The sequence below is a fragment of the Lolium perenne genome, chromosome 3, assembly GCF_019359855.2.
Source record: "Lolium perenne isolate Kyuss_39 chromosome 3, Kyuss_2.0, whole genome shotgun sequence".
Taxonomy (NCBI): Eukaryota; Viridiplantae; Streptophyta; class Magnoliopsida; order Poales; family Poaceae; genus Lolium; species Lolium perenne.
The window spans coordinates 27,063,720-27,078,252 of NC_067246.2; the positions used below are offsets into that span (position 1 = coordinate 27,063,720).

A 14,533-nucleotide genomic window follows, 5' to 3' on the forward strand; every position below is an offset into this window, starting at 1 on the left:
CCTAGTAAGGAACCCGGCCACCAATTTGAGGGATATGGTAAAACGCACAACTGGACTCACACAGCAGGCATAACAGAGCTCGAGTATTACAAGGACCTTGAACTTCCCCATAATATCGATATGATGCACACCGAAAAGAATTGTGGGGAGGCATTCCTTAACACCTGCTGCAACATACTGTGCAAGTCAAGGGATAATGTTTCAGCTAGAGTCGATATTGAGGAGATATGTGACAGGTGGCTCTACACATGCAGCCTCCCGAGGGCAATCGAAAAGGTTGGTTAAAGCCGCATGCCAAGTACCGTCTTGATAGCGCCGACAAGAAGGAGGCATTTACGTGGCTCAAATATGACGTGATGTTCCCTGATGGTTATTGTTCGAATATGAGTAAGGGAGTCAATCTTGCTACAGGAAAAATAAACGGGCTCAAGAGTCACGACTATCATATATGGATTGAGCGGCTGATGCCGGTGATGCTTCGAGGGTATCTCCCCGATCATGTCTGGCGAGTGCTTGCGGAGGTGAGCCATTTTTTCCGCACGGTCTGTGCTAAGCAGATATGTACCGAGGTGATTGAGAAGCTGCAGGAGCAAGTGCCGGACATGCTATGCAAGTTAGAGATGATATTCCCCCAGTGCTTCTTCACTCCGATGTTACATCTCATCGTGCATCTCGCCAACGAGGCACTCTTGGGGGGACCGGTGCAGTATCGTTGGCAGTTTTGTATTGAGAGGGAGTTCAAATATATTCGGTACAAATGTGGAAACAAAAATAAGATTGAAGCATGCATAGCTGAGGCAACTCTCCTCCATGAGATGGCAGACGCCACGACAATGTACTATGCCAATGATGTGCCCACTAAGCATAACCCGGTCGCTCGGTACAATTCCGATGAGCCCAACCGTGACCCAAAGCTCTTGCTCTTCAAATATCCCGGTGGCAAGGCCGGTGCCTCAAAAGTGGAGAACATTTCGCAGTAAGAGAAGGATTGCATAATGCTTTACGTGCTTATGAACATGGAGGAAGTGGTCGATTTCATGAGATAAAATGATGAACCAATTACTTTGCAACCAGTAACTTGGTTTTGGTCTAATACGTATTTTCTCCTTTCAGCCAATTCCATGATGAAATGTGGTCAGGAAGAAATGGTCCCACTCCCACGCAGTGGTACACTCTTCTGAAAGAGGGTGCCCCGCCCTTAAATAAAAGCTTCGTGAATCGGTTCCATGAAAAGTAATTTCTCAAATGTTCCTCTTACTTTGCAATCCGTGACTTGTCTTATTACACGTAACTAATGCACAAAATAATCTGAACTGAACTTGTAGGGAGCTGATCCCAACGTTGAGATGACAGATGAGTTGAGATGCGTTTCCCAGGGTTTTAACCGTAGAGTCCATACGCATGAGAAGTATGATGTAAATGGGTATCGCTTCCATACGGAGTTTCACCAGAAGAACCGGCCTAATGCAAAAACAATAAATACTGGGGTCTACACCCGCGGAGCCGATGATCTTGATTACCATGGAAGGTTACAAAAGGTATACGAGTTGACGTTCAACAACGCAAACATAGAACTCAAGCTCTTTGTGTTCAAATGCCACTGGTTTGACCCACGCGGTGGAATGAGAAGCACCCCCTCCATTGGTTTAGTTGAAGTTAGGCCTACAACCACCTACAGCGGATCCGACGTCTATGTTGTGGCTCACCAAACCAAGCAAGTTTATTATTTGTCCTACCCATGTCAGAATGAGGAACTCATGGGCTGGGAAGTCGTGTTCCAGGTATCGCCACATGGTAAGAGCATCCCCACTCGTTGGCGCTCCCCACGCCCAAATCCGGCGAAATTTTCGTCCGTATTGGATGAAGTTTTGGCGTGGGAGCGCCAAGTTCCAGCCGTCCCCCCGGCAGGAAACCCCCAACCTCGACCATTTGACATATTTCAAACAAATTCAACATAAAATTTAACAAGTTCGGCAAACAAGAGGACGAAAATTGCTGAAACAAATTCGGCGATAACAGTACAATGTTTAACAAGTGCTGAAACAAATGAAGCACACAAATTTCACAATTTTTCAAACAAATTAAGACAGACTAGTTGGCGTCGGCGTTGGCGTTGCCTCGGAGCCTCCATATGTGCTCCACCAGATCATCTTGCAAAGCAGCTGGTGCATTGTAGAGTCTCGAATCTCCCGGCGCATAGCAATGAAGGCGGCCCATGATGGAGGCACTGGTGATTAGGCTGTGCAAGAGGACCCTCTCTCTCATATGGTGCTTCTTGCTCACCAGAGGAACCGGATGCTTTCGCTCATCTTCAATAATCATGTTGTGTAGGCACACATGCAGTTCATCACCTCCCACATCCGATCTTTGGACCAAGTCATAGCGGGAACCGGACGACAAAGAAATCTCTCGTCGTAGGACACCAAATGCTCGCTCGACGTCTTTTCGGCAAGCTTCTTGTTTCTTGACAAACTCGCAAAGTTTGGGGGTGCTAGGGTTGGAGATCGTCTTCACAAATGTTGCCCACTTTGGATAGATACCGTCTGCAAGGTAGTATCCTTTGTTGTAGTGCCGACCATTGATCACATAGTCCACCGGGGAGCATGACCCTCAACAAGCTTGGAAAAGACCGGGAGCAGTTTAGGACGTTGATGTCATTGTTGGATCCAGGCATACCAAAGAAAGAGTGCCAAATCCATCGATCAGGGGGAGCCACTGCTTCACGTATCACAGTGCAGCCAATATAGGCACCCTTGTACATCCCCGCCCACGCAAACGGATACTTCGTCCATGGCCAATGCATGCAGACAATGCGTCCACGCATCCCCGGAAAACCTCTAGCTTCATTTGTTGCAAGGATCCTCCGAGTGTCTTCGACAGTGGGTGATCTCAAGAAATAGTCCCCGAACACTGCTATGACGGCCCCGCGTAACCGGTAGAAACAATCAAGGGCGGTGGACTCCGCCATCCGAAGATAGTCATCCGCAGTATCACCGGGAGCTCCATACGCCAACATCCTCATAGCCACCGTGCACTTCTGCAAAGGACGAAAATCCAACCAAACCAAAGGCAATCCGCCTTGCATCTGAAGTAGGGATCAAAGTGGCGGATGGCATACACAATTTGCAGAAATAGCTTTCTGCTCATCCTGAAACGACGCCGGAAAACAGTCTCACCGTGCAATGGATTGTCGGCGAAGTAGTCGGCGTACAACATGCAGTAGCCCTCCATTCGCTGTCTCGGCTTGCACTTCCGGCGACCTCGTGCCGACCCACCACGCCGACGAGTTGCCAGTCCGGCGTACATGCTTGCCAAGCAACCAAGGATCATCATGTGCTCGTCGTCTTGGGCGGCTGCTGCCATCTCTTCTTGCATAAGCTCGACGAACATCTGCTCCTCCTCTTCGTCCGAGTCCATGGCCGGCGAGGCAAATGGACGAACACCTGACGGGCGTGGTCGAGGCAACCCGAGCCGCGAGCGACGACGAGCAAGCAGGCCGGAAAACAGGCCGGCGGAAGAGCAGCCAGATAGGCCGTCGTCCAAACACGGCGGAATATAGGCAGGTGGGGAAGGAGTGGCGGCGCAATCTGGGCAACAAGCCGGCGGGGTGGTGCCGGCGGCGAGAGAGATACGAGGGGTGGGGGAGATTTTGAGCGACGTGGCGGTGGGGTTCGTGCGTCGAGTCACCGACAGATCGGGCCCTTCCCCGCTTTTCACTCGTCCGGAGTCCCCGAGAGCTCCCCGGGGGGCCGGGGGGGGCGTGGGATCGCCGGATGAATTTAGGCCCAAATCCGGACGAAAACGAGGAACCGGGGGCGCGACTGGGCCGAATTTCGCCGTCCGGATGGAAAAAACGCTCGCCGGGGGCCTCCTCGGGGGGACGAGTGGAGATGCTCTAAGCTACCCATCCCCTCCGAGGACGATTACAACAACATTGACCCGGTAACATATGAGGGAATTTTCTATCAAGAGGAAGAGCAGTTCGGGGCTCTTCAAATAGACATAGGTCTTCAGGATCTCCACAACGATGTACAAATGCGTGGTGAGACCGTGGTGGACCTGAAGGACATAGCTATGCTCACCAAGCGCCATGCGAACAAAGACAACATTGTCGAGACTCAACCGGAACCCAATGCCGACGATGAATACTCATATGATACTGATTTTGATAGTGAGGCTGAGAACCCAATGCCTAGAGATGAGAGTGGTGATGAATGGTGAGGGTCTTTTATGCTTAGTACCTACATTATCATTATGCTTAATACATACATTTGTCATTATGCTTAGTACCTACATTATCATTATGCTTAATACATACATTTGTCATTATGCTTAATACCTACATTTTTCATTATGCTTAGTACCTATATTTGTCATTATGCTTAGTGTTTACTCATTTTCAACATGCTTATTAATTATTTTCTCTTTTCTTATGCAGGTAATTGCCCAATATGAGCGGACGGAAGGCATCATCGAGCTCCTTGCTTGATCAGATGCATCAGCGGAAGCCAGGGCCGGGTGCTTCCAGACGGAGTGGAAGACCCATTGTTCCCACCCGGCGTTACGAAGACGCAGACGGAGGACGGGGAGGACGAGGGGGAGGACGAGCTGGAGGACGAGCTGGAGGACGAGGGGGAGGACGAGCTGGAGGACGAGGGGGAGGACGAGGGGGGAATGCACAGCTCCTTCTAGCTGACATTCCCTCTGCTTCTGGCTCAGTGGCTTCACAGTCTATGGATGAGGAGGAGGACACTAGGGAGGAGGAGGAGGACACTAGGGAGGAGGAGGAGGAGTCTAGGGACGAGGAGGCTTCGACGGAGATGGCTCCGAAGAAGTTGCGGATTCGTGGGGAAGCGCAGGTTCCCGATGAGAGTAAGGAACCTGCTACGGAGGATGAGAAGTGGCTCCTTGTCCTAGGAAAGATAGAGTAAGTAGTAAGGTGATTTCATTTTCGTTATGACACTTAGCATTTTCTAATGTTTGATAATTGTGCAGGAATTTCACATACACGGGGAAGAATGTCCGCGTGCCAGGGAGTCTGATTGGAGCTGCTATTAGGAAGTACTGGCCGGGGATGTACACTCCGGTCCTTGGGGGCGAGTCCAAGCTAGCCTACACTTGGGAAGACTTTGAGATAGCGCCTTACCCTGGCTTTACTTCCGCCGCCGACGCCGTGATCAAGAAGTTTTGGGTACGTAATGCATACTCTTTGGGTTTCGTTCATATGTAGTTGATAACCCCACCGTGATAACTCATGCCTCTCACACTTTCTGTTATGCTTGATTGCAGCGCAATTATAGGGTGGCGACTGAGCATAAGGAGAGGGCGGACGTGGTGCTCCGTAACATGTGTCGGAAGTTGACACGGCAGCAGTGGTACAACCAGAGGATCACGTGCATCGGCCACTTCTATGCTGAGCAGGGCGTAAGGTACACAAAGCCTGAGATTGTGCAGGGACTCGCCCCGGCTATGACGATAGATGACTTCATGTCGGTAAGTAATTGTCAATGCGATTCTATGTACCGCGGCTAACTTGCAACTATATTGTTTGTTCTTCAAATGAGTTTTGATTTTGCAGGTTGTACCACATTGGGCTGATAATAATAAGAGGGCCGCCTTCATGGAGTTGGTCAAGAATTGGGTCGGCGAAAACCCCGATTTCAAGGCCGTGAGCGACCGGAACAAGGCCAACCGTGGGAATCAGGGAACACACACTGCGGGGAGCAGCAGCACCGATCGCTATCGGGAGCGTCTGGTACATATAAAAATGGAACAAGCTGCATTTTTTTGATTTTCGATGATATGCATAACATTTGTTTTGTGATGCAGGGGAAGAAGCTCGGGAGGGAACTTGGTGAGATGGAAGCGTGGACGCACATGAAGCTGGTGACGCCCCGTCCGAACGAGCCTCGGCCCGCGCCTGAGATGTCCTACGGCAAGGCCAAAGAGAACAAGGAAAGATACTGCGAGGAGTACGCCAAGCTCCATCCAGAGGTGGAGGACCCTATGACCGAGCCGGTCGACGAGGTGGCGATGATGCTGGCGGGGTCCGGCCAGCCGCATGGACGTCCTGCCTGCCTTGCTGGGGGTTTCAAGCCTCAGAGGAACTTCACGCAGATCAAGGCTACCCTCCCCTCCGGCAGCTACGCTACCTCCTCGCGGACTACATGCCGTTCTCGGGTAGAGGTTGATGTAAGTCATCCACACTTTCATCCTCTGTTTTGACTCTTGTTCCTGAATGGCTATGTTGATGAGACGCATTATTTCTGAAATTGTAGACTCAGCTCGAGGAGGCCTATGCAGTAGCTTACGAGGAGTATCTCGAGAAGATTAAGGAGCATGACCTTGTGAAAGATGCCTATGTCCAGTGGACGAGCAACCAGATGGCGGTAAGTTTCAATCTCTATGGTTGCAAAACATCATAAGTCCCCATGTTTGAATCTGAGCTATCTCTCCCGCTTTCTTGCAGAGTTTCACTCGGTTCATGATGTCCGGAGTGCGAGAGGAACCACTCCCAGAGCCACCTCATCCGGGGCCGACGCTGTTCCCGTCCAAGGAGGAGTTCTATATCATGTACAAGCGTCGCCGTCGCTTGACCCCGGTAAGTTGCTAACTTGGCTAAGTTGCTAACTTGGTGTGACATGGCTAAGTTGCTAACTCCCTCCAACATGTAGGGATTGGGAGAATCCGGGAACGACACTCCTTGTGGTACGCCGATGCACCCCGGTCGCCATTCTCCTGGTGCTTCTGCCGAACCTCGGCATTTTTCTGGTTCCGGTGGCTCTCGTCGTGGTTCTACCTCCCCGAGCACCGTCGAAATACAGCGGCCTCACTTCACCCACTCGGAGCTAGATCGTCTGTAGCTAGATCGTCACTCGGGTGGTGCACCACCATAGTTTCTACATTGTACTAGCACATGATGACACGCTCCATCTTTGTAGTGGATCCGGTGTATGTACCATGGTCTTGTATGCTATATTTGTGCTATTTGTGAGATTTGATGCTATATTTGTGAGATTTGGTGCTATACGGTGATATCTTTGTGCTATATGGTGCTATATATGTTACTGGATATTCAATGTTATAATATGTGCATTTTGTGCGATTTTCTGAGCAAATTGAGCCAAAATGGGCAAAATCAGAAAAAAATCTGGGCCGGCTGTGCCGACGGTGTTACCGTCGGCACAGGCCCATAGCTGTGCCAAATGGCAGGGTCTGTGCCAACGGTGACACCGTCGGCACAGCCGGCCCAGGTTTCGCGCGCTTTTCCAGTTCGAATAGTCACCGTTTTGCCGCCAGTTCTGGGAAAAAAAAGGAAAACTGTGCCGACGGTTACACCGTCGGCACAGCTGGGGACGTTGACGGCGCCGACGTGACGGCTGGTTGGCTCTGCCGACGATGGGGCGGCCGACGGCCACCGTCCAGCCATCGGCGTACGACTGTGCCGACGGTGACCTGCTGTGCCGACGGTGCGTGCGCAGACCCCGACGCCTGCTGTGCCGACGGTGAGACGCCGACGGTGACCGTCGGCAGAGCCTGTGCCGACGGTGAACCTTATTGTGCCGACGGTGCGGGGCCGTCAGTGTAGCCGGTTGTCCCCGTAGTGACGGTTTCGTATTGTAGTGCTCCGGAGAGTTATCCGACTCTTTCTCGCCCCCTTGCAGCACACGTCTGGGCAACTTGGAGCTCTTGAGGTCTGGGCTACAAACTCCTTAAAATAGGTTTTCATCCCTTAATTAATACTCTGCGCAAGGAACAGCCCAAAAGAGAAAAAGAAGAAAAAAAGAAAAATAATACTCCTACAACGATGGGTTCTCTTCGCAATTGCGCCTACCTTTGGCATCTCCTCGCTTGAGATGCTCAAATTCCACTGATCCAAACTTAGTGCTAAACATTGCGAACAGGAGTTTACGGAGAACTCAGATAGTCCTAATCACACGTGAAAATTCAGATAGTCATCATGTCCAGGACATAACAGCCTCATTCTCTCTGACACGAATTGGAGTATATACTGTCGCTCTGGACGTACTGCTATGCCTGATTCAATTCAATTCATCAACGTCGAAAATTTGCATAGGAGTCCGGCGGGACGACCCATTTCGAACATGAAATATATCGTTTTGGTCGGCTTAGGACTACCGGCGGATAGAAAATGGCACTGGTCTGTTTGGATCGGGGTTCACCCAACTGCTTGAAGCATTTATTTGTTTTGATAATATGTCATATATAAACATAATTTATATAGGGATGAGAAGAAAATATAATTTATTAAATGGTAAAGTAAATTAAAACCGAAGCTAATTAAGTTTTGGTTGTCGCCACCTACGCGTCCTCGATGCTGATGACAACCAACGGCGACCACGGCCATGGTGGCTAGAAGATAAACTGCTCCGGTGGAGGTGGTGCTGATGCTTGCCACCCAGACGCAGGCATAGGTGCACTGGCCCGTGCCTCCCACGCTATGCCTGCGTTGGCGCAGGAGCAGACCACGGCGACCATGGCGACATCGAGAACACCTGTAGTAGTGAAGTATTCCTTGACATCAATTATAGATGAAAGGATAAAATTGTTAACCTCGATGAACAAGAAAAAGACAGTTAAGTGTGGCTTGTTTTGTGTAAACTCAAGTGACAAAAGCTCTTAAGCATTTCATCGAACACCTCTTGTGCATATGAAAAGGGAAAAGCAACATACACCTCTCTTGTGTGCTAAGAAGTGGAAAATGGCTAAGTGTGGCTCACATTTGGGCATGGGCAAAGTATATGTAGGCAGATGGACACTTGGTCCCGGTTGGTAAGACAAACCGGGACCAAAGGGTAGGTCTTTGGTCCCGGTTTGTAATACGAACCGAGATTAAAGGGACTGCAACAGGACGTGCAACCTCTTTAGTCCTGGTTTGTACTACAAACCAGAACCAAAGAACCCAAACGAACCGGGACCATAGGGTGACGTCGCGCTACACAAGTCGAACCGGGACCAATGCTCACCACTGGTCCCGGTACGTTTTTAAACCGGGACTAATGCTCTCAGGGGTGCTGGACGAAAGCGTTGTTTTCTACTAGTGTTTTTCAGCTTGCACTGATAAAAATATGGCGGCAAAACCTAGAGGTAACTTCTTTCAGGATTACACCTTATATCTTTTTACTAGTACAAGGGGAGCTTAGTTATGCAAAATATTCAAGTTGAATCCTCAACTTAAATTTCATCACACCATGTTAATTATTTTCTCAGTGGCCCAATCATTTTCAGTGCCACACAATTACCAACACAGAAATAACTGAATGATCACTCGCCAAAATTTTCCTTTAGATAAAATAAATTTTCATTTTTTTTACTTGAGGCAAAAATTATGATGGCATATAAATATGAAGCACAACATTTAACACCGAACTTTGTGCATAACACCTAATAAAACTTCAACGATGTTAGACATGCCCATCCAGTGTGCAGAATAGACTTTATCCAGTTAATCCATTTTCACATCAAAACTTCTATTAACAAGAACAAAGGAAGCAGTCCCAATTAATATTAACACTGTAAAACGCTTTCAGCAAATCCAGGTGGACGAACCACATTGGCATCTTTCTCATATTTGCGTATTGCACTAACTCTGACGCCAATGCAATGTTTTCTATGGTCGCTCTTCCCCTGACGAACTAAGACATCCAAAAATAAGTGTCTTAGTTTTCGTGGGTCGTCTCCATGTCCATGATAGGATATCTTAGTCCTGGTAAGACAGCTAGAGTACTGCATGTACTGAATCCGTTTCGGGTATGGCCCAAAGAAGGGCGTCATGTAGATGTCCTCGTGCCACCGTGTCCTGGCCAGTCCGATCCGGGGTAGAGTTACTATCGATACGAAAACCGTACCTGTTCATATGTCCGACTCTCACCGGAAGTCCGGAACCACATTCCCTGTGCGGCCTCTGCCTATATATAGCGACATGCACGCCCTTTCTCTACGTGCACTTCCACAAGAGCTCTCGACGTGATGGCATCGGCGCAGAACGCCCACAACATCGAGTTGTCTGCCTTCTTCGCCGGTTTCGTCCGAAAGCTTGGAGAGACCATCAACAGGATCGCGGCGGACGAGGCCGACAGATACAGAGTGCACTACCTGGAGGAGCTCACTGTAGCCCTCCCAAAGGTTTTAGCAGTGTCCGCCACAGCCCAAGACGACGTCCAGCACCACCACTACCAGGCCGAGAGTGCCAGGAACGACATCGCGTTCGACATCGACGACGCCATGGAGATGGTCATGGCGGCAGCCGCAACGGGTAAAGTTGACTGGAAGGTGAGTTCCGCGCACAAGGCCAGAGAGGTCATCCATGGCTTCGCTGAGGTCGTCGAGAAGATGGCAGCGACGGCCGCGACAAAAGAAACTGCCTTGGCTACCAGCTGCCAGGTTGAAGAAGAATACGTCGACCATCAGATTACCTTGAAGGCCGTCGACATCATGGCAGCGGCGCAGAACGCCGTCACATATCAAACCATCGAGGAGGCTGGCTTCGCTGCTTACGTCCGATTGCTCAGAGAGAAAATTGACAAGACCGCAGCGGACGAGACCGACCAAGACGTGCTGAACGCCCTGGCCGAGCTCAGCGAGGCGCTCCCTAGGATGCTAGCAGCGTCCGCGACTGCCGAAGACGTCATGCCGCACCACCAGGCCGAGAGAGCTAGGATCTACTTCGCGTTCGACATCGACGAGGCCATGAACATGATCGCGACGGCGGCCGCCACCGGTAATGTTGACTATGAGGTGAGATCTGCCCGCAAGGCCATACAACACATCGAGGACTTCGCCGAGGTCGTCCAGGAGATGGCAGAGATGGCAACTGTCTTGGTTGAAGAAGAAGAAGAAGAAGAAGAAGAAAACGTCAACGATAAGGTTCTGTCGAATGAGGTCGACATGATGGCAGCGGTGCAGAACGCTGACAATGAGCAAACCGCCAACGAGGCTGGCTTCGCCGCTTACGTCCGAGTGCTCTGAGAGAAAATTGACAAGTCCGCTGCGGACGAGACCAACACCGTCGTGCTGGACGCCCTGGCTGAGCTTAGGGAGGCCCTCCCTAAGATGCTAGCAGCATCCGCGACTGCCGAAGACGTCATGCCGCACCACCAAGCAGAGAGAGCTAGGATCTACTTCGCGTTCGATATCGACGAGGCCATGGACATGATCACCACGGCGGCCACCACCGGAAATGTTGACTATGAGGTGAGATCTGCCCGCAAGGCCATACAACACATCGACGACTTCACCGAGGCTGTCGAGGAGATGGGCGCGGCTAGTGAAACTGTCTTGGCTACCAGCTGCGAGGTTGCACAAGAACATGTCATGGATGGGCAGGACGATCAGGTTCAGCTACCGATGTCCAATGACGAGCAGGCTCTCTTGGACCAACTGGACTACCGCGAGTTGGCTATGGCGATTGACCACACTTTGGACGAGTGGCGCCAGGAAGCAAGCGGGTGCAGCAGTGATGGACTGCCCACGGATAGGATTTCTTCGACCATATGGATTTGATCTTGTTTCAATCTGTTGATGACGACGCTTTGTAAGAGACGCATCTCGTATTGGGTGCCGCATACGCACGGAAGCAAGGCATAGAAGAAATGTAGGCATGTGGTACAGTGTAGTAGTACGGAGTACAATACGGTTTGTTAGCAGCTTCACACGTTCACGCAAGAGCATATTTCTTGCATGGTGTATACATAGATTGATAAATGTATAGATTTCTTTTAGGCTTGACGACCAAATCATGAACAACACTGGTGCATCTATATTTCTTCCTATATTTATACTAGAAGCAAATCTGTCATTCGTCTGTCATTGTAAAACCCCTTATCTAATGAAACCATAAACCTGAAAGTTGATAATATGTGATTGTTTCAGTCTGTGATTTACGGAAGTTTGATAGTTACAAAAAAGTGGGACAAATTTTCCACGAGTTCAAAACCGCTTCAGCCCTGCCTTTACAAAAAAATAGTTGAATATCCGTGCATTGCTACAGAAATAGAAAAATAGTTTAAAATATAATTGATAGAAAATGTTAATTTTCATTTGGCTATTCATTTATGTGGCACTTTTTTTCACCCACACATCATAAGAAGACAAGGTGCCCTCTTTTCTTACTGTTGGTCGCTCGTAACATTCTTTGCCACCATTGTGCTATCATCCCGTTGTGTATTGCATCTCTTCCACTATGTACTGTTTGTCACCTATTTCCCACACCTCTCGTCTAATGCAGCCATGACATTATTTGATATTTTCTTTGCTCTAGGGGTTATAGCAATCTGTATCATTTTGCTATCATGTCCACCATTTCATGCTGGCCTAGTCAATATTTCGAAGCACCGTCAAATAACAACTTCAAGCAATCAATTTTCATACTACTAAACTCATGCTTGGACTATAGACAATTTGCATTAGATTTCAACTCTAAGCATTTACTGTTAGTAGTGAAATTATACGTCACGGTAACCCAAAAAGATGCATGTAAAAATCAAGCAATAAATATAAGGATTGTTGCTTAATTATCATCTTGCATTAGCACCAGAACAATATCTGTCAACACAAATAGGACATGTTAACATATAAAACATCATCATGAAAAATCTAAGAATAAATAACATCATAGGTACGTACTCAGCAACAAGAATACTTCTTTGTTAAAGCAAGTTAAAGGAGTCAGAATCCGACAATGCGGATAACCTCTATATGAGTTTTCTCCGGCAGCAGGGGCTGAAGAGGGTTGTGGACCAGCCGGAGAAGGATGAGGTGGAGCAGCGGAAGTGCTTGGCAGAATGATAGGGGTGTTTGGGGCAATGACGGAGGGAGAAGTTTTCAATAAATTGCTGATCGTCCTTTGGGTTTTGCTCTGAGTAGGAACGACCTTCTGATACCTGTTAAAGACAAAGTGTAAGGTGCATTTCTACCAAAGCAAATAATTGAGGTTCAAGAGCCGGAGCTTATGTGGCGCCGGGGAGAACGGGCAATGAACCTTTGGCAGAGGTCGTGAGCATGTTGATACGCTCGCGCTCCACTCGCCTAGAATCGAGGCGGCGAGGGCCTCCGCCTGGAGTGGTCCTAGGCTTCTTGGCGGAGCCCTCCATGATAGGTCATGAGGATCCACCCCTGGAGCGTTTGGAGGGTTGAGGGACATATTAATCCATCTCCCCTTCTTCCTCTTCCTCCTCCTCGTCTTCGGGAGCGTCCTCCGTGTTCCCAGAATCTATGGTGGCGATGCGGAAAATCTCCCAAAAATCCTCCTCCGCCAACGTGTCGAGCTGGAGAAGAGTTATAAATTGTTTGAAGATAAACAAGTTAAAGAAGTACAGATCCAAACATCAACATGACCAAGTATAACTGGGTCGAAAAGATGTTGCGGCAGAAATGATAAAGGCGGAACATTTAAGGGTTCCGGATTGATGGGAGGGGGAGTATCCGGAGTGTTTTCAGGTGTGTGTGGAGTGTTTTGAGGCATACTTCCGGCTGCAAGTATAATATTCAGAAACTTCAAAGCTAGTCGGATTCCCGCTACCTTGTCTCTTTCAAGTCTGGCGAAACTTACATGCAATTGGGTAGCGGTTCCCCATCATCGCCAGCGGACGCGGAGATCTTAAGGGATAGGTGAGAAGACCACGCGCTACCACGAATCGGCGGCGGAGGAAAATTCCCGATCAACGGTGAAAAACTCGAGTTCGTTTGAGCTACCACGATCCGGCAAGCCCGGTGGCCCACAGATGGTGGTGGTGGCATATGGCCCACCGGGTGGCCCACAGATGGTGGTGGTGCCATATGGCCCACCGGGTGGCCCAACTATTGTTGATTAGAGATGGGAGAAGTCCAGCCCAAGAGCAAGGAGCCGGATCCCAACCGACCTATGCCAGGATTTGGAACCATGGAGGCCCATGAAGGAAGTCGGATCCATGACGACAAGTTAGGAAGTAGGTGGATTCTTGACGTGCACGACAATGTATTATTCCGTAGTTAGGAAACTTGTATTCCGGGTAGGAATCTCTATATAAACCCTAGATTGTGGCACCTTTATAAGTCGGATCCTAGGAACCCTAGAGACACAACCACAACTCATTGTAACAACGCGAAAGCACCCACATAATTCCAGACAAGCAGAAGTAGGCACTGCCTCCGTGCAGCGTGTTCCCAAGCTAGGTAGCTCACGTACTCATGTCCCGATGGCTCTCCGCCTTATGGCCCCATCTTCTTCTCCCCTCTGTGAGGATCCCTCCTCCTGGGTATTGTCGAGTAGGCAGCGACACCAGAGGTCGCTGGTCGCCCTCATCAATACAACCCGCACCTCCAGCTCATCCATGCCGGCGGCTATTTCACCTACAGCCGCTCGACTGCTGTGCCAACATTAATGCCGGAGGCGCGCCGATCCCTTTTAATGCCAACCCTAGTCCCCACATTCCAACTCCAGTCCCCACATCCACTTCCAACAGCAGATACCGAAACCCTAGCTTACTCCCCCATCGCCTACATGATGAACAAAGGGTCTTGGCCGTGGAAGAAG

General features: G+C 49.6%; 1 protein-coding gene across 1 annotated transcript; it reads left to right on the plus strand.

Annotated features, from left to right (window-relative positions):
• The first annotated feature begins 4,972 nt into the window (after positions 1-4,972).
• On the plus strand, positions 4,973-6,425 carry LOC139837831 (uncharacterized). The gene is made up of 5 exons (XM_071827125.1): positions 4,973-5,191; positions 5,290-5,493; positions 5,579-5,755; positions 5,830-6,192; positions 6,279-6,425. The coding sequence occupies exons 1-5, from the start codon at positions 5,075-5,077 to the stop codon at positions 6,423-6,425; spliced, it is 1,008 nt and encodes a 335-aa protein (XP_071683226.1). The 5' UTR covers positions 4,973-5,074.
• The last annotated feature ends 8,108 nt before the right edge of the window (positions 6,426-14,533 follow it).

Excerpts from the sequence above, each read along its gene's own strand:
- LOC139837831 (XM_071827125.1), top strand. The coding sequence starts at position 5,075 with ATGTACACTCCGGTCCTTGGGGGCGAGTCCAAGCTAGCCTACACTTGG. Across the intron at positions 5,756-5,829 it reads ATCGCTATCGGGAGCGTCTG|GGGAAGAAGCTCGGGAGGGA; the intron begins GTACATATAAAA and ends TTTGTGATGCAG. Across the intron at positions 6,193-6,278 it reads GTTCTCGGGTAGAGGTTGAT|ACTCAGCTCGAGGAGGCCTA; the intron begins GTAAGTCATCCA and ends CTGAAATTGTAG.